General features: G+C 33.4%; 1 protein-coding gene and 1 pseudogene across 4 annotated transcripts in view; both read left to right on the forward strand.

Annotated features, from left to right (window-relative positions):
• Positions 1 to 25,679, forward strand: part of MIGA1 (mitoguardin 1) — a 71,051-nt gene that overhangs the window by 34,923 nt on the left and 10,449 nt on the right. For all 4 annotated transcript variants that reach the window (XM_011355531.2, XM_011355532.2, XM_011355533.2 and 1 more), the window contains 5 exons: positions 11,212 to 11,312; positions 21,949 to 22,067; positions 22,325 to 22,397; positions 23,096 to 23,182; positions 24,509 to 24,607. In XM_011355531.2, coding sequence (XP_011353833.1) covers positions 11,212 to 11,312; positions 21,949 to 22,067; positions 22,325 to 22,397; positions 23,096 to 23,182; positions 24,509 to 24,607 — 479 coding nt within the window. The remainder of the gene's footprint in view (positions 1 to 11,211; positions 11,313 to 21,948; positions 22,068 to 22,324; positions 22,398 to 23,095; positions 23,183 to 24,508; positions 24,608 to 25,679) is intronic.
• On the forward strand, positions 15,979 to 17,894 carry LOC105289134 (annotated as a pseudogene).

Below are 25,679 nucleotides of genomic sequence, written 5' to 3' on the forward strand. Positions count from 1 at the left end.
AGTGAATACGTTTGCATCTGTCTCTTGGTGCACATCTATAGGCATACCTCAAGGACAGTTTTTAAAACTGTGGTTATAGCCTATTGTCATGAAATCAGTTTCATGGATTGCAGCCAACATTAAAAAATATATATACACATACTCATGAGAGTGCATTATATATATCTGTATATGTATGTATAACATATGTACCTGTGCATTACATGTACACATATACACATAACATATATATTAGTTTTATGAAACTTGTTTCATTTGTATATTCGTGAGTTTTGTCTATTGGGTTTTAAAATTCATTTCTTACTTTGAATTATGGACAAACAAAAATGACAGCCACTGCTATAGATGTGGAATTGATGGATTATCAGTTATGCTGGTCTTCAGCTTTATTAGATAGCACTAAATCACTATAGTATTTGTACCAATTTAAACTTCCACCAGCAGCGTTTGAAAGTTCCTTCTCATATCCTCATTTTGTTTAAGGTCTCTGGTTGTACCAAGATTTTTAATTTTAATATTACCACATTTATCAATCTTTCCTTTATGGTTTGCACTTTTTGCGCATTGTATAGAAGGTATAAAGAGAATTCTTATGTATTTTCTTTGGAAAATTTTGCTTTTCATATTTAGGTTTTTAATCTGCTAGGAGCTGGTTTTATAAATGTTTATTATTATTATTATTATTTTAGCAGTTAGATAACAAGTTGCCATATTACCTTTCATTGAATAATATATTCTTTTCTCATGGATTTGAAATGCCCCCTGACATATGTCTAGTTGTCTTATATGTGTGTCTTTTCTGGACTCTCTATTTTGTTATGTCAGTCTATTTGTTCCTCCATTGAATTCACAGTGTCTTAATTACTGTAGCTTTATATAAATTTATAATGAGTCTTGACATCTGGCAGGGTGAGTCTATTCACTGTGTTCTTTTTTAAGAAATGCCTTGGCTCTTCTTAGCCCTTGTTTTTCCATGCGAAGTTTAGGACAGCTTGCCAAGTTTCATGAGAACCCCTCTTGGGATTTTGATTATTACATTGCATTTGTAGGTCAGCTTGTGGGAGAATTTAATATTAATGTTTCCATCTATGAACATGGTATGGTTCTTCATTTCCTTAAGTCTTTTATGTCTTTCATAATTTTTAATAATTTCTTTATAGAGATCTTACATATTTTTATTCCTAGTTTTATAGTTTTATTGTCATGGTGTCTTTTTAAAGTTTACATTTCTAATTTTTTTTGTTTCTGGTATCTAAAATGTTGATATTCGCTTTGGAATATTATCAACAACTTTTCTGAACTCTTGTTAGTTTTACCACCAGTAATTTATCATAGGTTGTTTCAGAATTTTTATCTAGGCCACATATCTGTGGACGATAACATGTTTTTTTTAATTTCTTTTCTAACCCTTTGACTCCTCCCCTGCTCCTCCATCTTACTCTGGATAGATTCTTACAGTCTTTTTGCCTCTGAAGAGAGCTGTGTAGAAAGGAAGACCATGAATTAGCTGACCCACCACACAGAATCAAAGGCTGTGCTTCCTATTGCTGTAGTCTCCCAGTAAGGTACAAGAGTGTTTTGGCAGGGACTCATGAAGACTGCTAAGGCAAATTATAGCTTAAAAATCAACTTGTGACTATTGATTTAACTGTTTACTGTGTGCCTTACATGTGATGAAATTCAGGCAGAATAAGAGCTAAAACCCCATCTGTAGGTTACTTTTGGTCTGATTGGCCAATTAAGACTTACTCTTATGAAGCAGTTAGAAAGCAGTATAGGTTGGTATATACCTCAGTACTGAGCTATTTGGGAGCCCAAACAGAAGATCTTTCTTAACTTTTCCTTCTCACCTCTATTCTTTCCTATACTTCTGAACTGAAGTGCCTTCAGCCTGTTTAAAAGCCTAAGAACTTAAATGTAAACAGATCTGGTTTGGTTCATGTAGTTAATCTTTGGTTATCTGCTGCTATTTTTGCTGAAATATCTGAATATCTGTGACTTCTTATAATTCATATGAAGACCCATATATCATAAGTATTATGGGTAAGGTAAGAAGAAGATATGTACAATACTGTTTTCTGTATGATTATTTTTCCTTTTAAATAGATAATTTTGTAAACTTTGAAAAGGGGTCATAAATGGTAGTTTCAGAAATGTTCGTTTTAGCATTTTGATTCAAAATACACATTTATGGTATATATATATTTTTGTACATATCAAATATTACACTATAAAAGTATATTTAGCTTTCATATTAAACAGAAATTTGCATTATTATCTGAATTATTTTGGTAAAAATTAGGCTTTGGTCATAAACACTAGTGAGAGATTGGTAGAATTTCGGATTAAAACCTAACATCAAGGAATGATTTATACTTTAGAAGACTTCTGTTATCATTATATCATGCAAAGTATGCATCATTACAGAGTTTTGTAGTTTATTGCAGTATTAGTACATTCAGAAATTAAGATCATTACTCGTTTTGGTTAGGCTATTAGGGCAGGACCAAATTTCTGAATTTAATACCAATATAAAAATAAACTTGATTAACAACAAATGAAGCTTGCTCACAGTTTCTTGGGGACATTATTTTATTGATACAGTTTATACAAATAAAATTCAGGCTTACTAATCTATACTTTTACTAAATTTCTTCTAAAATTAATTGGGCTTCATAGTTTGTATGCTTACATTTTTTTATAAAGAGTAGTATGTAATTGTAACAGCAATATTAGCAGGCAACTCTGAAGTCATAACTTTGATAAATGTTATTTTTTTGGCTGAAGCAAAGGACTTTGAGATTCTTTTACACTGATGTGTAGGAACAAATTTAGCCCTTAAAAACAAACCAGGAATTTTCGTAGCTTAGCAGCATTGCCTTGCATATTTCAGATATGTGTGTAGGCCTCTTTATAATGTTTTTTTTTTACAGAGTGAACTCATAGAATCTTAGGTGTCGAGTATTTATTTAGCAAACAGGTAATTGTCTAGTATATGTCAAACGTGGCATAAGGCACTGGAGAGACAAGAATGAAGAAGATTTCATCCTTGCTTTTAGGCACCACAGTTGTTTTGGAGAAAGGCCTTAAAAAAATTATATAACACAGTGGAATAAGTGCTGTAGTAATGTGTTCAGTAAGTACTATGGAAACACCAAAGAAAAGCATATGATTATTTGTGGGAGGATTCAAGGAATGCTTCACAGGCATGACACTTGAAGAAAGATGGTCCACCTGTTAGATGATTTAGAAAAGGTCATTTCAAGCGGAAGGAACAACAAGGATCAAGATGTGTAAATGGAGCCTACTTAAGGAACTATAAGTTGTTTGATATGTCTTAGGACATATCAAATATATGTAGGAGAGTGGTGGGAAAGGAATCTAGAAAGGTAGGCAGGAGATAAATCATGAAGGTCTTTGTTTTGTATCTTTAGGCCAAAGGGAGCCACTAAGAATTATAACAAGTCATAATCAAATTTATGTTTTTGCACAAGATTGTGGAAGGCTTGAGTGGTACAATTTAAATATTTTATCCATCTTTCTGTTCTTTTTTTTAACAGAGGATTTCCTTGAGATAATGAGACATCCTCTAAGGAAAAATTGAGACTTTTCCAGCCTAGTACTGATTTCACAAATTCTCTGGCAGAAAAATAGGAAAAGCTATAAAGTGAGACCTCTTGACCACTAGAGAGACATTATTCTTTTTTTTTTTTTTGGTGAGCAGCCAGGTAGAGCTTTTAACCATATCGAAAGAGCTTGGCAGCAACAGGAAATACCTCAACCTCTCATCTTGAGTCAAATGTCAGACAGCCCAGAGTTGACACTCTTAAGAGCTTGTCCTTTCCCTTTTGTACACAAGCACTGTGGTTGAAGGATAAACTCCCTGAGGGTTTATTTTTAGGGAGTGACATGAATTACAGGCTTAACTTGTATACTCGAACTTCTAAATATACAGAGTGCAAATTGCAGAATGTATGAGAAATTTGACCTAGTAATTTCCTCCCATGCATTAAAGCTTATAATCTTAATTTCAAAGTATTTAACAATACTACAAAACGAAGCCTAACTGGTGTTACATATATAAATCAAAATAGATTCAGAGGTGAAAGCAGTATAATGAAATTGCCAGGGTGCTAGAAACAAGGGAAAATCCTACTGCTTGCCGTTGTGTCTTTTGTATTCAAGTGGTTTGTATTTCTAAGTCTAGGACCTTCACCTACCCACATAAGGCCTTTGTGTGATGTAGAAAAAGCCCCATGTAGTCCCTTGGGAAGGGCACTTTTGTGATAAGAAAAAGATTCATCTTCCTCCAGGAAGATGCCGGCTCAGGAGTTGACCTGGATTTCTGCTCTACTTGTCCTATTGGCCAGGGGCCTTTGTGTAGTATGAAGTGACCAGCTGTTCCTAGTGGCCCTGTTAAGGTCTAACCTTGATTGCTTTGTGCTCCACTTTGGGTATTTAGTCACTTCTTTCTTCTCCTAAAAAAAGGTAGAAAATGCTGTTACTCCTTTCTCTTTCTCTCTTACTCATTTTGCACAGTTATGAATAATAGTTATCATGTTGGCCAGTCATGGCATATAACAAGTTGTGATGAATAGGGAAGGCCAGAGACAACTGTTATGGAAATCTCCTTTTGGGTAGTGCTGTAATGGCAGGCTGTTTTTGTACATGTGTTATTTCACATGAGCAAATTGTGTAAGTCATAACAGATCAAGAAATGATCAACTCTTCTTTTGTTTCAGTGGATTTTACTGTTATGCTTTTCAGTATTAAGGTACATTGAGAAGAAAAGTCAATATATATCTTAGCTCTTTTATTTTCTGAAATTATGTTACTTTTGATTTTTGTGTTTAACTTTTTTTCTCACTCAAACTATACTGTAGCGTTTTAAAACAACTCAGAATAAAAATTATCCACAGTATGCATGGGGCAGATAGTCACACAAGATACACAAAGAGCAGCAATAGTTTTCTAGATTTCTTAATTATTTTAACATAGCAGACCCATTTGGAAAATAGCTTATCTGGTTGGCAACAGGAACTTTCTCATTTTTAACAGAATCATAGAAAAGACAAGGTTCCAAATCATATTTAAATTGCTAAAAATCATCTGGAGAATCGCTGCTGACATAGATGTCAGATGACATTGAGACATTTGGCAGGCTTCCTCTTCTTGTTGGTGTTACAAAACCCACAGCGGACAGCCTAGATTTTAAAAGAAGAGTGGCATCTTTGGAATCTCCACTAGAATCTGCTGAAGTTAAAATAGACCCGATGCCTTCTAAGCGACAGAAAATAGACTGTGCCTAGGGATGGCAAAAGTGAGGCATGAAGAAAACCCACTTGCATTGCTTTAAAGAGATAGATCTAGGTCTGAAGTTCCAGTTCCAGGACTGAAGTGTCTTCTAGTTTTTTCTTTTTTAACTTTCAAGCAAATTCTACTTTGGAAAAAATCTTAAGTAATATGCGAATTAGGAGATTGTGAAAGAAAGAGGAAGGCTTGAATCCAGTCAGATTTTTGGCCTAAAATATATGACTGTTTAGTTAAAACTAAGCATACTTTCAGTGTTCTTCCAAAGAAAAACATAGTTTATGTCTATGCATGAATGTTTTAAAAGTTCCGGATGGTTGAGACAGATAAAAAAATGTTTTAAAAATATTTTAGATTTATTATTTTAAAAAGTTAGGAATAAAAAGAGCTACCCTGCCTAGTGCCAGCGTGTGGTAACTTATGGTACATGTTTGATATTTAATCACCCAGTTATGTGGAAAGCTTTCTTTTAGGCAATTGAATGTTAATGATGAGTCATTAAGGGGTTTAAACTGCATATTTCAGGTTTAGAAGATGGTATCATAAGTCAATTATTTAGGGCTGGGTATTAGAAACATAAGAATTTTAACAGGACTCTGAAAACAAGTTGAAGTCATATAACAGACAAAATGACCCAGAGGAAATACATGAGAGTCTTTTAGGAATTTTCATCTCCTGGGGATGGTCAGTTTATAATAGCAAGTTTTATTTAGTTTATGTGAACAAATATTTGAGTGTTTACAATATGTTCCATGCTCCATTGAGAACTGTAGGAACCATCAGGAATAAAAGAAAAAGAAAAAAAGGAAAGAAAATACATTCACTTAAGTTGTGTCAGTCCAGTTGGAGAGATAGGCTATATAATACAGGCATTAGTTAAATAAAATTTAGATGGTATATTAAATGATATATACTTACCTTTTGCGTAATAATACGACTAGCTAACATGTATCGAATGCTTACTTTACATATATTAACTTATTTAATCCTCACACAACTATGAGGTAGATTTTCCCCCCATTTTACAAATGAGAACACTGAGGAACTGAGAAGATAGGAAACTTACCCAAGGCTGCACAATTAATAAGTAGCAGAGTCGGAATTTGAATCTAGGCTGTATAGCTCTTGACCCATGATTTTAACACCTTTGCTCTACTGCCTTACATAAAAGCAAATTTAGTTAATTTTTGGAGGATGCTTGCAGGGGATGGTACTTGAGCTGCATATTATAAAGCAGTATGTGTTCCTGGGTAGCATGGGGCAAGAAAGCAGAAGGAGAGAGATTTGTATGTTAGAGAAGTTGTTGGAGGAACCAAAAGCTTGATTAAAGAATGCATATGGCAATAATAATACTAACAAAAAATTATTTAGCACTTAATATATAGCAAGTACCGTGCCTCCACAAATATCTCATTTAATCTTTATGACAACTCTATAAAAATTTATTTACCCCGATAAATAAATAGCAAAGCTAAGATCAGGATCCAAACGCTTGCTGGCTTATTCCAAAGCACGAGCTTTTACCCATTGCATTACTCTATGGTAAGTGGGAGTATATTAAATGTACTCAGCTGAGGTGTCTTTTAGTAATTAATAGAAAACAAGATTAGATAGGGTGGATAGAGATTATGGAAAGCTTTGAAAACCAGACAAGGAACCATTGAAGATTTTGATGAGGAAATGGCCTTTTTGTTCTAGTTACAACAAAGCATTTTTATATATGTTTAGACTATTCCAATTACTTATATTGAGTGAAATAGTCTGTGAAAGCATTTAGCAGATTGCCTTGGGCACATAGTAGTCACTTAAAAAGTATGAGTTGAATCTCAATCCTCTAAAAAACTTGTAAGCTCTTTGCAATGTAGATAAGATATGAGAAAGGAATGCTCTAACAGTGCTATCCAATGTGAGAAATACAATGTGAGCTACAAATGTAACTTTAAATTTTCTAGTAGCCACATGAAAAAGTAAAATGAAAAGAAAAAATAAAAAGGAAAAAGGAAAATGAAAGAGTAATTTTAATAATATATTTTCTCAAACCTAGTATCTATTAATAAGATATTTTATATCTTTTGGTACAAAATTTTCAAAATCCGTTATGTGTTTTACACTTACAGCACATCTCAATTCTGACTAGCTGCATTTCATGTGCTTGATAGACACATGTAGCTTGCTAGCAGCTACCCTGTTGGACACCACAGCTCCATAGTTTCATAGCATGGAATCTGGTGTCAGATGACCTGGGTTTGAATCCTGCCATTTCATTTCTTAACTGTGTGAGTATGGCCAGTTACTTAACCTTTCTGTACTTTAGTTTCTTAACATGTAAAATGGAAAAAATATATATTACTTACATCAAAGGAATTGTGAGATAATATATGTAAAGCATAAAACTTGGTTTCTGGCAAGTAATAAGTACAAAATAAATGTTTATTAATTTTATCATACTTTTATTATTGTCATTAAATAGTAATCATATCGTATTTTCCATGTCTTCTTTCTGCAAATAGATGAGTATCCCCACGTAAATATTCCCACTTAAAATTCTAAGCCAATCACTAAATAGCAAAGAAAGATTGATGAGCTAGGAGGAAAAAGGCTGTGAGTGGTATATGCGTGGCATTAGACTCTACTGCTACTACTGGTATTCCCCAATAGGGTGCAGGTAAATTATTTTCAGTTTACTATTACACTTAAACTCATCAGATCTTTTGACTTTTTAACTTAGCATCATTATATATGCTTCCTCTACCAAGGAATAAAATTCATGTCCAAATAACAAGAAAGTTATTTCATTGTCTTTCTGCTTTTAACCATTTGGGGCCAAAATATATAGATTTATTTCTTTGTTTTCTTTCTTTCTAAACCTTTAGAAGAAAAGTGCACAAAACAAAAAAAGTACAGTGATTTATCACACTCTCTTGTGTAACTGTCAAGTAACCAAAAAATAAAACATTGCCAAATTCCTAAAAGGTCCCTTTCTACTCTCTCACAATCAACACCCCTTCCACCCAACCCCTAGAATAACCACTGTTCTGTTGTTTGTGCCGATTGCTTCTCAGCTTTTCTTTATAGTTTTACCAACTAGGTGTGTATTCCTGATCAATATAGTTTAGTTTTTCCTGTTTTTGAATTTTAATGTGAACAAAACCATGCATATAACTCTTCACTCACACTGTGAGATTCATCCATGTTCTTGCATGTAGCAGCAATTCATTCACTTTTATTGTTGCATGGTATTTCATTGTATAAATGTACCAGTTTGTTTGCATATTCTGTGGTAGATGGACAGTGGTCTTTTCCAGTTGAGAACTGTTATAAACAGTGCTGTTATGAACATTCTTATGCACATAAGCATGCATTTCTCTAAACAACCCACGGATAGAATTGCTAGGTCATAGAGAATACAGTCTTAAACTTTAATATATAATGCCTATCTTTCCACAATGGTTCTACCAAATGATATTTCCACCAGTGGTGTGTGAGTTTCCATTGCTGTATATCCTTAACGAAAAAATGGTCATTTTTTTCCAACTTAATAATTCTGGTAGGTTTGTAATGATATCTCATTGTGATTTTAGCATTTTTTTCTGCTAAGAAAAGTTTGGTAAGAAAATATTCCTGCAAATATTGACTAAGATGAAGCCTTTGATTTTCAGCTTTCCATGCTGTCTTTGTCTTTCAATACCACAATCAAGAGTTGATACTTTTTAGAAAAAGTATTTTAAATGTTAATTGGATGCATGAAAGCAGTTTGAGATATGGCCCAGTATTCTTTCTTTATACTTTTTATTGACTTATCTGAAAAACAGATGTATTATTTCTCTATATAATTATTAAGCTGCCATTCCAGGAGTCATAACAGTTACTGAAATGAAAGGTATGGTCTGTGGTTTACTAAGTGAGATTTAATGAATAAATCTTTCCAGTTCCTCTAAGCCATTTTTTTTTTTTTTTAAATAAAGTACAATCATTGTAACTGATCTGGATGACATTGAGTGGTTGGTTTCTGTTGAGTGAAGTAAAACAGACTTTTAACAGCTCGTGGGTAATGTCTGAAAGGTAAAGTGACATGAGATAAATGTCTGTGTTCCACTCTGAAAATAGCAAAAGGCATATGGAACCAAGATTTAACCTAATTGAATTGTAATTTAATCCTGCTTTAAAAGTGCTTTAGCAAAATTAAAATTGTACTATGATTTCATTTTGCACGATTAATACTAACAGTGGAAACTTCTTAAGAAGATAGATGGTTGAAAGCTGTAAATGCCAATTCAGTTTTATAATTAATCTCAAAGTGTGTGTGTGCATTTTAAAAAATCATATATGCTCTGCAAAGAGAATAATGGAAATTTTTCTGGATAATTTAGTTTCCAAAAATACCAGTTTTATAACTATTTATAAATGTGAAGTGATTATGTTGTTTAGTTCTCAAGTGTGATGAAAAAATTTAAATTTCTAAAAGAACATGCATTTTTGAAAACAGAATGATTTAACCTCAGCTTTTGTTCTATTAATAGTCTTTGGGTAGTAAAAGAATTTTAAGCTTGACAAGTTAGGTACTTTAAAAGGATCGATGTAAACTACGTTTAAAAGCAATTATAATTTTAACTTGGAAGATAAATTGTTAAAATGTTAAATATGGTCCCACCAAATATAAAGTAGTAAAAAAAATATGCTGTGTGTATGATTATTTTTGGTACTTAATAGGAATGAACCTTGTACCAGTTATGGCTTATTTGCTTTCCTGGTTGGCTTTGAGCTTGGAATATAAATTGGTTACAAAACTTTTGAGTTTAAACTAAATTAGTGGTTTGTATTTTTAAAAACTTTATACTTCTTGTTTAGAATCACAAAATGTCTGTTTTCTGGTACTTGGAGGTTTACAACAGGACTTGAAATTTCTGGTAAAGGTAATGAACTTTATTTTAGGAAAAATGATGGAATAGAAATTTGGATGGATGAAAGCCAGAGATTTCTGGTTTCTGTTTAAAGAAGATAAAGTATCTGACAAATTTAGCTGATTGAGAATCAAAATAAGAAAAATCTGAATATATTTTGTTTCTCTCTTTTTTATACTTGTGATAAATTTTGAAGCCTGTCAGTTGTTTGCTACAATGTAATCACATCTGTAAGCAAGTACAGTATTTATTTGAGAATTTAATATTAACAGATTGATGATGATAGAATGTGAAGATATTGACACCCACATTCAGAATGTTATATATTGCTAATAAAATTCTTCTACTACCTGATGACTATTAATGGAACAAAAGCTGAGGTTAAATTATTCTATTTTCAAAAATACATGTTCTTTTAGAAATTTAAATTTTTTCATCAAACTTGAGAACAAAACAACTTAATCGTTTATAAAGAGCTATAAAACTGGTATTTTCGATTAGCTTATCATAAATAATAAACCAGATAACAGTTTATGTTAATAATTCATTTAATAATTCATTTCATTCTTCCAGTTCTTTAAATTTAGCAAGGCCACTTGCAACCAAATTGCTGTTTCAAACTGTCTTTGCTATATGCTGATTTTACCATGTATGGGAGATAAATCTAACTCCAGTTATTATATACCAATTTATGTTATTATATATTCAAAAGCTTTTTATATCTGAAATTAAGTTTAATCCTGTTTTAAAGCAAAAATATCTACTTTAAAGCACTTTCTCCTCTGCTTAGCAGTGTTTCAGAGTCAGTTAAACAGTGAATATACTTTGAGATTCTTGTTCGATTACATCCCATTGATTTGTATTGTTTTCCTTTTAGATTCCAGTATCAGTAAAGACGAAAGTTAAAAAAAGAAAGAAAAAGAAAAACCAGCTATAGATTATGAAGTATGGCAGTAGCAAAGAATATCCATTTCTAAGCTTTTCATCTTTTATTTTTAAGATAAAGATACCAATAGCACTGTGAAGGGGAGTGTGGATGACATTGGCCTGCGAGACACCTTGAGCACTGCGTCAACCGATTCCTTTGCTTCAGCAGCAGAGGTAGGGCATGTATGTTCCTAATGAGAATTCCTCATTCTTTTTCAGCTAGACAGTGGTTTTGCCATTGTGCTGTAATTCAGTTCAGTAGCCATTTATTTAGCATCTACCGTGTGATGATATAAAGATGAATTTAACATGGACATAAGTTCTCACAGGAGCTCATAGTCACTTTAAAAAGGTGAACATGTAAACACATACTTTGGATGGGCACTTTCATATGCTGTGGATTATGGATGACGCATATAAGTATCTTAATGTAAAGCAGTTAACCTTATATCAAGAGTCTTAAAATTGTTCAGTTCTTTAGCTCAGAAATCATACTTCTAGATATTTTTTCCAAGGAAGTGATCAGATTCAAAGATTTATATACAAAAATATTCACTGTCGTATTTTAAAAATAATGAAAAACTAGAAACAGTCTAATGCCAAATTATGGTACTTCCATAATTTGAAATATTATAGTGCTGTAAACATATTTCTAATCATATTTAATGACATGGGAACATATGTTAAGAGTAAAGAGAAGTAGTATATAAAGCTTTATATAGAGCATATGACTGTGATTTTGTAATAGGAAAAAAAGAACATATATGTGACATATAATTATTACAGAAAAAAGGCTAGATATAAATATACTAATTATTACAGAAAAAAGGCTAGATGTAAATATACTAATTATTACAGAAAAAAGGCTAGATATAAATATACTAATGTGTAATAAACAGTCGTGATCACGGAATTATAAATTTATGAGTAATTTGTTTTCTACTGAGATTTAAATTTTGTATTAAAAGGGAATACTTGCAAAGTAGTCATCTTTTTGTAATTTTTTCTACTTAAAATAGGCTTAAAAATAATGTGGCCAATTTTATCTTAGAATAATTTCATTTTTATGGTAGATTTTGGATATGAATGCTGTTTTTTTAAAATTATAAATAGTATCACACATCTGTAATTGATGCATGAACTCATGCTTTAGTGTGGAAAGTTTTTGGTATTCCAATACCCTGTACCCTAAGCCTGATTCTGCCTTTATTAAAGCTGTACTGACCATAATTTTTTCATCCTCTAGAGAGTCTCTGTATATGTATATTTTAGCTATTGCTTATCGTGTCTTATCCTGAATTGTTTACATTTTTCCTTATAATTTATACTTGTAAGTTTATAATAGATTTAATATATCTACTTGGTTTTTTTTGAAAAGCTATTTTCTCTTTTACAGTTTGATATGGATAGGTTTATCTTTCTGGTTTTTAAAATATTTTTTCCAGCTTTATTGAGATATAATGAATATATAACATTGTGTAAGTTTAAGCTGTACAATGTGATGATTCGATACACATCTATTGTGAAATAATTGCCACAATAAAGCTAATTAACACCTCCATCACCTCACGTTTACCTTTCTTTTGTGGTGGTGGTGAGAACATTTAACATTTAAGATCTACTCTCTTAGGAACTTTCAAGTATATAATACAGTCTTGTGGACTATAGTCACTGTGCTGAATGTGAGATCCCCAGAATTTACTCATCTTCTCACTAGAAGTTTGTACCTTTTGACCAACATCCCTCCACTTCCCTCACTCCTCAGCCCCTGGCCACCACCATTCTTCTCTCTGTTTCTATGGGTTTGGCTTTTTAGATTCTATAAGTAAGTGATGCCATACAGTATTTATTTTTTTTCCTGTCTGATTTATTTCACTTAACATAATGCCTTATGCTAAGTGAAATGTATATATACTACATCTTCTTTATCTGTTGATGGACCCTTGTTTTCATATCTTGGCTGTTGTGAAAAATGCTTCAATGAATGTAGGAGTACAGATTCTCAAGACAGTGATTTCATTTCCTTTGGACATACATGCAGAAGTGGGATTGCTGGATGGTAGTTCTGTTTTTACTTTTTTTGAGAAACTTCTGTATTGTTTTCTGAATTAGCTGTACCAATTTACATGTACCAGGGTTCTGTTTTCTTTACCTCCTGTCAGCACTTATTTCTTATCTTTTTGATAATAGCCATTCTGACAGATGTGAGGTGATATCTCATTGTGGTTTTGATTTGTATTCTGATGATTTGTGATGTTGAGCAATTTTTCATGTACCTGTTGGCCATTTGTGTCTTCCTTGGCAAAGTGTCTATTCAGGTCCTCTGTCCATTTTTTAATTGGATGTTTGAGTGAAGGTTGCTACTGAGTTGTTTGGATTTCTTATATATTTTTTGATATTAACCCCTTATCAGATAGGTGGTTCGCAGATATTTTTTCCCATTCTGTAAGTTCCCTTCTCATTTTATTGTGTCTTTTGCTGTGCGGAAGCTTTTTAGTTTGGTGTAGTCCTATATGTTTATTTTTGCTTTTGTTCCTTGTGCTTTTGGTGTCATGCCCCAAAAAATCATTGTCAAGGACCTTTTTTTTTGCCAGTGTCAAGGAGCTTTTTCCCTGTTTCCTTTTAAGAGTTTTATGGTGTCAGGTCTTATGTTTAAGTCTTTAATCCATTTTGAGTTAATATTTGTGAATGACATAAGATAGGGATCCAGTTTCATTCTTCTAAATACAGTTCTGCAATTTTCTCACCTTACTGAAAAAGCTCTTGAGTATTCTTGGCTCCCTTATCAAATATTGATTGACATTATATGCAAGAGTTTATTTCTGGGCTCTCGATTCTATTCCATTGGTCTATGTGTCTATTTTTATGCCAGTACTGTACTATGTGATTACTATAGCTTTTTAATACAGTTTGAAATCAGGACGTGTGATGCCTCCAGTTTTGTTCTTTCTCAGGATTGCTTTGCCCGTTTGGGGTCTTTTGTGATTCCATACAAATTTTAGGATTTTTTTTCTAGTTCTGTGAAAAATGCAGTAGGAATTTTGATAGGGATTGCAATGAATTAATAGATAGCTTTAGGTAGTGTGGACATTTTATTTATTTATTTATTTGTTTATTTGTTTTTAGGCAGGGCAACCCTTTGTTGACCTCACAGATTGCAAAGACTTTGTCAGCTTACAATCCCTTATCTTTTTATTTTTTATGCTTACAGCACCTGGTCTTACTAGGTTGTCTCCCATCCAAATACTAACCAGGCCCTACCCTGCATAGCTTCCAAGATCAGACAGGATCGAGCTTGTTCAAGGTAGCATGGCTGTAGATAGTGTGGGCATTTTAACAGTATTAATTCTTCCATTCCATGGACACGCACTATCTTTCCATTTATTTGTGTCTTTTTCAGTTTCTTCATCAAAGTCTTACAGTTTTCAGTGTACAGATTTTTCATCTCCATAGTTAAATTTATTCCTAAGTATTGTATTCATTTTAATGCTATTATAGGTGGGATTGTTTTCTTAATTTCTCTTTCTGATAGTTTGTTCTTAGTGATTTTGTATAGTGATTTTGTATCCTGCAATTTTACTGAATTTATTTATTCTGATAGTTTTTTGGTGGAATCTTTAGGATCTTCTGTATATGAGATCATATGTTGCAGAGACAGTTTTACTTCTTTTTTCCAGTTTGTATGCCTTTTTTTCTTTTTCTTGCCTAGTTCCTCTGGATAGGACTTCCAGTCCTATGCTGAATAGGAATGGTGAGAGTGGGTACCCTTGTCTTGTTCATATTCTTAGAGGAAAAGCTTTCAACCTTTCACCATTGAGTATGATGTTAGCTGTGGGCTTGTTATATATGGCTTTTGTTGTGTTGAGGTACATTCCTTTGTACCCAATTTGTTGAGAATTTTTATCATAAAAGGATATTCTGTTTTGTCAGATGCTTTATATCTTTTTGATCTGTAGACACTTATGCCCTAGATGGTTTGTAAGGAGAATAATTGCTAATCATGTTGAATTATTTCCACTGTGAAGAACAGTATACCAAATTGCTCTGAAGTTTCTTTATCATGTACAACTTTCAAAAATATTTTGCCAAGTGTTCATTGTACTCACTTTAAATTTGTTGTAAGTTACAAAGGTTTGATACATTTTTTAAAAATCCTTATGGACAACAAAATGTATGAATACCACAAGAAGGGCTCAATATCTGAGAAACATCCTAGGAATGCTTCTAGGGTATAAATATATGATCTCAGAATGTGAATGTTCCAAGATAAATTCTTTTCTAAGAAATATTTGTTAAATTATTTTTAATTGCATTTAATATATGCCAAGCACTTAAGTTAGAGAAAACTTTTAATGAAGAAAGTTATTAAGAGAATAAGATCAGAACTGCTTGGGAAGTTAAACAATTTGTGGTCATTTGAAAGCTTTATTCAGAATTACCAGAAAGATTTCTTGCCTATTTAGAATAAAACAAGTCCTGGCATTGGTTTTTGCCTAAGCTAGGTCAGTCATTTGCGAAAGTGATTAACAAGATTTTCCTATATAAGCTTTGCCAGACATTGGTTTGGAACCATAGCCTTTTTTCTCTGAAAAGCCTTTTTAAAATAATAATAATAATAGCTTTATTTAGATATTTCATGCACGATAAAATTCACTCTTTTAAAGTGTACAATTCAGTGGTTTTCAGTATATTCACAGAGTCATGCAACCAGTACCACTTTCTAAATCCACAACTTTCTTATCACTCCAAAAAGAAACCCGTAACTATTAGCAATCACTCCCTTTTCTCACCTAACCTCCTCCCTTAGCCCTTGGCAACTACTATTCCACCTTTTGTCTCTATGGATTCACGTATTCTGGACAGTTCATACAAATAGAATCACACAATATATGCTCTTTCGTGTTTGATGTCTTTTTACTTGGCATAATGTTTTCAAATTCTGAAAAGTCTTTCTAATGTGAGGATAGCACTGCATTAGTACTCTCCTAATTCCCATCTGTTAAAGAAATTGTCATTTAATAGGGAGAAACTAATATTGCAGAGGTAGCAATTTTTAGCTGTAGATTCTGTTTTTCTTAGAATTATCACTGCAAGGTGTGTCTGTATGTTTAATATATAAATTGTAGAGTGCTCTTTAAAGAGAAAATTTTATTTTCTATAATTCAGATACCTCTACTTATAAATGGAAGCTTGGAAAGCTTTTATTAATCTCCTCTTTGTCTTGATAGCACTTGTTTATAGTAATCCAAAATAATACACTAATAATAATAATATACAAAGCAACAAAGACAAACATTTAGAATAATCATAATCTGAAAGGGAGGGCTATATCTACCATTCAAAATTTCTATTTCTCAACAATAAAATTCAGGAGCTGGCTTGAAGCTGGTGCTGAAGCTGAGGGGCCTTCCTTGAGCCTCATGGGCGTGTGTCCTTGAAAGCAGGACCCTGCCCCCTAGTATGGAGATTGTCAGGCAGAGGGCTTTGCATTAATCTAAATTAGAGCATTATAAATCCTGGGGGCTCTACACTTGTGGTTTAATGGAGGCTTAAGCGTTTTAGACGTTACCTTCTTAAAATTCAAGGTTTATAGGGTGGTAGTTTCTGGAGGTCTTAGGACTTACAGTTAGTTCTGTGAGAACTGAGTCCTAAAGGCTAATCCAAGGAGTTCATTGTTTTGGTATTTAATTCTGAAGCCATGTATATTATCAAATAAGGCGTGACTCTTAGACTGAGCATGCTACCAAGAACAGCCCACCATCTTTCAAAAGAAGAGGGTCGTGCTTGGAGAAACTAGCCAGGATAAGCTCCCACCATACTACAAGAGTATGGGCTTCAGGACACCCAAGGAGGCCACTGAGGGTACCTACTGTGACAAGAAATGCCCCTTTATGGGTAACATCTCCACCCGAGGGTGGATCCCATCAGGTGTATTGACCAAGATGAAGGCGCAGACGGCCATTGTCATTTGCTGAGACTACCTCCACTACATCCAAAAGTACAACCACTTGGAGAAGTACAATAAGAACATGTTCATGTGCCTGAACTCCGGCATCAGGGACATTTAGATCAGTGATTTCATCATGGTTGGTGAGTGCTGGCCCCTGAGCAATACCATTTGCTTCCCGTGCTCAATGTCACCAAGACCTCCAGCACCAAGAAGCAATTCCAGAAGTTCTGAGACTGGATGCCTGCTCACTTCCCCAAACAAAATAAAAATGTTTTCCCATTCAAAAACAACAACGATGATAGCAATATTTGTTTATTATCTCATCATTTCCGAGGGTCAAGAATTTGGAAGTGGCCTGAGTGGTTCTGGCTTGAGGTCTTTTGTGAAGTTGTAGGTCTTTTGTGAAGTTGTAGTCAGGTATGTTGGCTGGGGCTACGGTCATCTGAAGGCTTGACTAGAGTTGGGTAATCTGCTCCTTAGCTCACTTACATGAATGGCACGTTGGCAGAAAACCTCACTTGCTCACCAGATGGACTTTTCTATAGGACTGCTTGAGTATCTTCTCAGCATGGCACCTGGCTTCCTCCAGAGGAAGTGATCCAAAAGAGAGTGAGATGGAAGCAGTGACTGTTTCTGATCTAACCATAGAAATCACCCTCCATCATTTCTACAATATCCTTTTGGTTACACAAGTTAGCCACATTCAGAGTAGAAAGAGGTAATATCAGGAAGAGAGAATCGTTGAGGGCCATTTTAGAGGGTTGTTATTTCCTTTTTTATTTCTTTTCTATTAGTGAGATAGAGTATACAGTATAGAGTATGTGAGTATCAGTATAGAGTATTAGTGAGATAGAGTATACAGATAGAGTATGCTTTCTTTAACTGTTAAGTTCTATTTGTAATCTTAGATGATTTTAACTGTTAAGTTCTTTAACTGTTAAGTTCTATTTGTAATCTTAGATGATTGATTTGAAAGGAAAATGTAAACATGTAAAAAATAGTCCATATTAATATGGAACTTGGCCTATTTCATGACCCAACTTTTAATAGTTTTGGAACTTTGGACATTTTTTCATGGTTGTTCAGAAGATTTTAAAAATAGTAAGGCTTTTTAAAATATTACTTCACATTCAGCCAAATCGTCGCTTAACAAGGAAGATAAGGCCCAGTCCCTCTTGCACTTCAGAGAAGGCAAGGGAGAAGTAATTTAGGATGTTTGACATTTCAGCTAATCCCAAAACATTCTTCTCACTGGTTGCTACATCAATGGGTTTTATCTGTTTTGATTGTTGTTGCTGTTTTTATTGACTTGTTTGATTTCTTACATGGTCATTTTTGTGGTGCTTATGAACTATGGGAGATAACTAATAAGGCGGAATGGTGCTTTGTTGTAAATCAATATGGTATTACTTTTCTGTTTGAAGACAATAAAATGAGTTTTTGAAATGTACCCTTTGGGGGGAAGAATAACTTAGAAGTAAAAGACATTTCAAAAGTTTCAGATAGCAAAAAAGAAAAGAACACTTTTTTCATGGTAAATTGCACATTTCCATATGCTGGGATTAAACACCTCTGCTTCTCAACTCTAGTAAAATGTTAATCTTTTTCTGAAACCTTTAAAAACATTCTTGGAAATTTTGTCAAAAGTATATTCTAAAATGAGAATTGAAGCCATTGTATTAGTGATTTGCTTTTTGCTTTAAAAAATTTAAGATTCATGATTTAAATAAATGTTTGAGTTGTCATTGTCTCTTAAGAAGAGTTGATGATAATGTTAGCTAGTACCAAATCTTCAAGATGATGTATTTTAAGAGATTTATTTAAATGATCGCTTCAGCTAAACCAGCAAATAAGCAAGGTAGACAAATAAATCAAGATTTACTCTGGAATCTCTTATTGTTGGATTTGTTCACTTTTGATTAGTGTAAATTATTTTGTGTAGAGAGTTTAATTGGAACCCCAGTTTCCTCCTTAGGATTTTTTTCTACTGGTAGGCGTACATAGATACTATTTGTTTTGACAGTGGTACAAAACTTTAAACTATTTACTATCTAAAGAATTTTCATTATAACTTATTTTTTAACTGTTAGGTTTTTTTTTTTTTAACCTCAAAAACATTTCCATTTGCATAATACATTTCTCTTAAAATGTGAAGGGAAATATTAAAGCAGAAAATATGTGATGTCAGATATTATTATTTTCATTTACCTTTTTTTTCTTTTGCTTCTGTTCTGATAGACAGTTTATACTATCTTAAACCTCTTTTACCTTGGATTTTCAGATAGAGCTGATAGGAGAGTATAGTTTGATATTTAAGAGTATAAGTTCTAGAATAAATGCCTGGGTTTAAATTTTACCCTATCTCTAGGGCCTTTGTTGAAAACAATCAGTGATAGCTGTTTAACTTTGCAGCTGCCTGAGGTGGTTATACCAGTTGCGACTAGCAAGAGCCTGACTAAAAAACTTAAAAGAGTAAACTGGGCAATAAGATGTTTATAGGGGTCTTTGAAAAGCTCCGGCATATCCCTGGGATTCTAGAATGAACAAATGTGTGCAGGGAACATATGCTATGTCCAGGAAAGACCTTAGAAGTCTCTAACCTTTCACCTCTGGCTAACCTTGCTTTCTGCACAAGTAGGAAGTAAACATTAAGGCAGACAAAAGAAAAAAAATGATCAACTGGAATTAGTCAAAAGTAAAAACTTTTGTGCTTCAAAGGACACCAACCAGAAAGTGAAAAACACAGCAGAATGAAAGAAAATATTCCGTAAATCATGTATTTAATAAAAGAATTGTACCTAGAATATATAAAGAACTGTTACAACTCAACAATAAATAGACAAACAATCCAATTTAAAAATGGGCAAATGATTTGAATAGCCAGTTTTGCAAAAAAGATATGCAAGGGCCAATAAGGAGATGAAAGATGTTCAACATCATTAGTCATCAGGGGAATTAAACCACTTTACACACTAGGGTGGCTGTAATAAAAAAGATGAACAATAGTTGTTATCAAGAGTATGGAAAAATTTTATTTGTTGCTGGTAGGAATGAAAATGGTACAGCCACTTTGCAAAACAGTTTGGCAACTCCTCAAAAAGATAAACATGAGTTATCATCTGACCTAAGAGTTATCATTCTTAGGTATATACTCAAGAGAACTGAAAAAATAAAAAACTTGTATACAAATGTTCAAAGCAGCCTTATTCATAATAGCCAAAGAGTGGAAACGACCCAAATGTCTATCAGTTGAGGAATGGATAAGCAAAATGTGGTATATCCACAGTTCAGGGATAAAAAAGAATGAAGCAGTGATATATTCTACATCATAGATGAGCCTTGAAACATTATGCTAAATGAAAGAATCCAAACACAAAAGACCACGTATTTTTTTCCTTTATAAGATGTTTCCAGAGCAGGAAACTCCATAGTGACTGAAAGTAGATTAGTGTTTTCCAGGGACTGGAAAGAAGAGAGAATGGAGAGTGACTGCTAATGGGCTGGGCTTTCTTGTTGGGGGTGATCAAGATATTCTGCAATTAGTAAGTGGTGCTGACTGTACAACCTAGTGAAAATACAGTAGTCTCCCCTTATCCATGGCAATATGTTTGAAGACCCCCAGTGGCTGTCTGAAACCACAAATAGTACTGAACCCTATATATATGGTGTTTTTTCCTATACATGCATACGTACCTTTTCACTTAAAGGAAGCACTTTACAGCTTCTCTTGGACATATCTGAATTGCCAGCATCACTACTCTTGTGTCTTGGGGCCATTATTAAGTAAAATATACGTTACTTGACTGTAAGTGCTCAGATATGGCCACATTTGATCTGCTTACTGAGACAGCTACTAAGTGACTTAACAGGCAGGTAGTGTGTACAGCGTGGATGAGCTGGACAATGGGATGATTCACATCCTGGGTGGGTGGTGTGGGATAGCATGAGATTCCATCCTGCTACTCCAAATGGCGCAATTTAAAACTTATGAATTGTTTATTTCTAGAATTTTCCATTTCATATTTTCGGACCATCTTTGACCACAAGTGACAAGAAATAGCAGCAAGCGAAACCATAGATAATAGATAAAGCATAGGGTGAATGACTGTTAAAAACCATCGAATTGTACATTTAAAAGGGTGAATTTTATGTTATGTGAATTATATCTCAATAAAGTTACTAGAAATCAAAAAAATAAAGAAAAACCCTACAGCATGTCATTTAAATGGATCACATGGTATTGAAGAATAAAATTGCTCCAAAGGTTTCTTGCTTAGCTGGCTACTCTATAGTCTTTGCAGTTTTTTTTTTTTTTTTTAATGAACTGTTAGAAGACTGGATTTCCATTTGTCAAGTGTTATACTAACAGCGGTGCATGACTATTTTTTAGTCATACAAAGGTTAGTCAAAGCTATATATAAGAAAAATTCCCTAGAATTAGCCAAATTGAGATTCTTTCGGTATTTTTGTAGAAACTTTTACTTCATTTACAATTGTGAGTTATAATGCTTTTAAGCATTTTTTGAATGATAAAATCCTTTTTATTTCAATGATTTATCTTCAGTTATATGTCAGTAAACTGTAAGATACTGATTTTCTGTATACTCTGTGGATTTAAGTAGTTGGATTCAAAATGGACTAAGCTTGTTATAAAGTTTCACTCTTTTTTACAACTGAATTTTGAAATAAAATGAATTCAGATCTTACTAGCTGTAAAATCTTATTGAATGATTTTTATGGTTTAATCAAATTGAGTATATTTTGTTAGTATCAAGATTCTATTTTTGTATCTTTTGTAGTTTAAAAAAAAATTTATATATATATATCATTGTAGTCTGTTCTAACCCACTGTATGCTTAGCTTGCAGAGCACAGAGAAGTACGGCATACCTACAGTCTGGAGTCTCTTTGCCACTGCCCTTTTTATGAAGAAGCCATGCATTTAGTTGAAGAAGGAAAAATTTACTCAAGAGTGCTTAGGTACCATTTGAGTTTTTCTTATGTTTCTGAAAAATACTAAGGTGCTGTTGCTATGTTTGTATGATATTTATTAAAAATGGTTATACGAATGGGGGAAAGTATGTTTTAGGCTCAAAAAAATTTTTCACATGTTTTGTCAGTATTGAAGACATGTGTTTTATATTAAGGTCCTGAGGTTAAGCCTTGTTTGAGTCCAAATTTGTAGTAGGCTTGATCTTGAATGCAGTGTAACAGTTGTCTCCCTGTTTATTACATAGAACTGAAATGCTGGAGTGCCTAGGAGACAGTGATTTTCTTGCCAAACTTCACTGTATTCGACAGGCTTTTCAGGTATTTTTTTTTTAACATTAAGAGGCTTTACCCAGCCACTCATCCCCACCCTCATGCTATAGAGTCCAGCTGCATATAAACAAGATGGCTTTTGCTCTTTATAATCTTTATTCCTAATGGCAAATTTAACGTCTACTAAGTTTATTTTTCCTGCCTGCTGTTTCCATTCATTTGACTTCATTTGTCATTGTCGTTTCCCGTGGCTTCCCAAGTCCACCACACTTTGTCATAACAGAATATTTTGATGCTGGAGATGTGTACTAATGGCTGCTTAAAATAAAAATCCTCTTTTTTATTATCTATGTGTTCTAAATTGTTTTTTATTTGAATCAATTATAACATTGATTTCTTGATACAAGGTCACTAAACAACAAAATTATCTTTATTTTTTATATTTTGGGGCTGTTTAGCATTTATTTCTGATATTAATTTGAATAAATATGATTAATTCTGATTATTAAATTGAACAGAATTTAAATTCTCATTTATCTCCCTTTAATATTTTTTGATTATAGGTTTCAAGAGTTTATTTTATTTTAGTAAATTAGGACCTTCTCTTTGGTCTGCCGGCTGAAATAGTGCCACATACAATGCATTGGCTGTATTAGGGTTATTTGTACATAAATGTGCTATAAAGTCAAATGTCCATTCAAATTAATTCCAGGTCTCTTTTTTCTTTGGGGTTGGATTTTTTTTAGGTAATCCTTTCAGAAACAGCCAACAGGATTTTCCTTGCTGAGAGTGGAAGGAAAATTTTATCAGCATTAATTGTGAAAGCACGAAAGGTAAACTTGTTTTGTTGTCACATATTTTATTGTTTCAGTTGAACTGAAGATTAAAATACATTCAGTTTTTAATAGAAGAAATAGTTTTTTGTAGGTAGTCACAAAAGTTCACATACTAAAAATAAATAACCCAAAGAGTACTGATTTCTGCTTGGGTTGATTTATTTTCTATATATAAAGCCCATACCGTTTTGATCAAATTGTTTCTCATGAATTATTCCCAATTTGCCATGAAGTCTGTGAATGTGATGGTGAAAATCATCATTAGATCTGCTACAACCACCACTATTATTATTTTTAATACTACTCTTCTCTTACCTCCTTCAATCCTGTTCATTAAGAAGGTTCCAGGAAATAGTGTAGATCTCAGAAATCTGGAAATACAAATTGAGTTACCTCTTACTCTTACTCATCTTCATGGGACTGAATGAGGCAGAAGCAATGAAAAGAACTGCATTAAGACTGTACAGAACCACTTTTCTTTATGCAAGGTGTGTCCAACTGATGTGGAAAACCAAAATAAAACAGGCCTTCTTTGAACCATTCAAATACCTACCTGGTTTATAGAACCTCAGTCCCATCATTTCTATAATAGGATTATATTTATGATACCCTATTTCAGAGGGTCTTTACAATGACATAATAATAGTGATCGTTGTAGTAGCAGATCTAGTGATGATTCTCACCGTGACATTCACAGACTTTATGGAAAATTAGGAATAATTTATGAGAAACAACTTGATCAAAATGGTATGGGCTTTATACATAGAAAATAAATCAACCCAAGGAGAAATCAGTGCTCTTTGGGGTATTTATTTTTAGTATATGAACCTATGTGATTATCTTTAAATGATAAATGGGAAAGCAAATTTTTTACAAAGTACAAAATAAATGAAAGGTGCTATTAACTGTTTGCAAATCCCAGTGTAAATCTTATGTTGTTTTCTTGGCCTTTAGGCAGATAAACCTAGTGATTTGAACCAGAGTTTCTCTTAAAGTTGTAAAACTGCTTTTCAGAAGCATTACATGGTATCCTCTGTAACCAGATTTTCATATTAAGGACTGATCTAAATAGGCATACATATTTGAGTAGTAGGCAGTTTGCTTATGACATGTGACTAATGTTCTTAGTCTTGACTTCTGCAAAATGTTGGAACAACAAAATATTAAACCAAATTAATATGGAACACCTTAAAAATGTATTTTAATTCAGTTGCCTAATAGATTGAAGATATAACAAACATACTTGAAGAGTAACTCATTTACTTTGTAGGCTAGAGCCTTATAAAGTTGAGTTTAAGATTAAAGTGTATTTTTTTTCTGCAGAATCCAAAGAAGTTCGAAGACGTTTTTGATGAAATGATCTATTTTTTAGAGCAGACTGATCACTGGGATAGTACAGAAATGGAACTTGCTGCTAGAGGAGTAAGTTCAAAGTTTTTATATTTATTCTCCTTAGTTACACATAATATTTATATAATTTGAGGCCACTGTTTTCATGTCCTTATTAAATCATAAGAAAACCAGTTGTGTGGTGGTAGTTATGACAGAATCATAAACAATAGCAACCCCAGTCTTCATTTTTTTTTTGGCAACAGTTGAAAATAATTGTTTTCTTATAAGCCTTCCCCTCCCTCCCTTCCTTTCTCCCCTCTCCCCTCTCTTCTTTTCTTCTTTCCTTCTTTCTGAAAGTCAAGCGCAGGCTCTAGCAGGGTGGTAATGGTGGCCTATGTAGAGCTGGTTTCAGATCAGACCACAGGTAACTCACTGGAGCTAGGAGATTAGCTGCATGTATAGGATCAGACAAACAAATATATTGAGAATAACTAGAGCCAGGTCTTACTCTCAGAGAAGGAAGGTATAAAAAGCTAGAATTGGAATTAGAGCTGTCAGTGTGAATTCATAGTTTATAATAAATATGGATAGCTAAGATATAGAAATAAATATAAAGGCTTACATATACATAGACATACACATATTTCCTAGCTGTACTTACTGCAAGGGTCTGGGAGCAGCATTACCTCAAAAGAAATTTTTCCTCACACATAGATCTTGGCTCCTAAACACTCCACTACAAGGAACTAGGACTCCTTGGAACAAATGGCTGATTTCAGCACTGGGATAGAGAAAGAACATGATGAACCTGGGACATTTTGTTGTAACAGAAGCTTAAAGAATGAGTTTACAAGGGGCTAAAGGCTTTCTAGGCAGAGAAAACAGTAGATACAGAGACATAGAGGCATGATCTTTCTTTTTCCGCTGTTCCCTCACTTGGTGAAGGAATCGGTGTCCATTCAATTGTGCAGGCAAGAACCTAGGACTCATCTTCTATACCTCCCTAGTTCTCACCTACTTTATTGTATTCATCTCTAAATTTTGTCAATTTCAACTCCTGTCTTCCAGTTTCTTCATTTTTTCTCTATTTCTGCCAGCCCCATAGTAGTCTGAGTATCTATTGTCTTTCCCTCGACTACCTCAGTCTTTGCATTCCCTGATT

This window comes from Pteropus vampyrus, unplaced genomic scaffold (genome assembly GCF_000151845.1).
Source record: "Pteropus vampyrus isolate Shadow unplaced genomic scaffold, Pvam_2.0 Scaffold22, whole genome shotgun sequence".
Taxonomy (NCBI): Eukaryota; Metazoa; Chordata; class Mammalia; order Chiroptera; family Pteropodidae; genus Pteropus; species Pteropus vampyrus.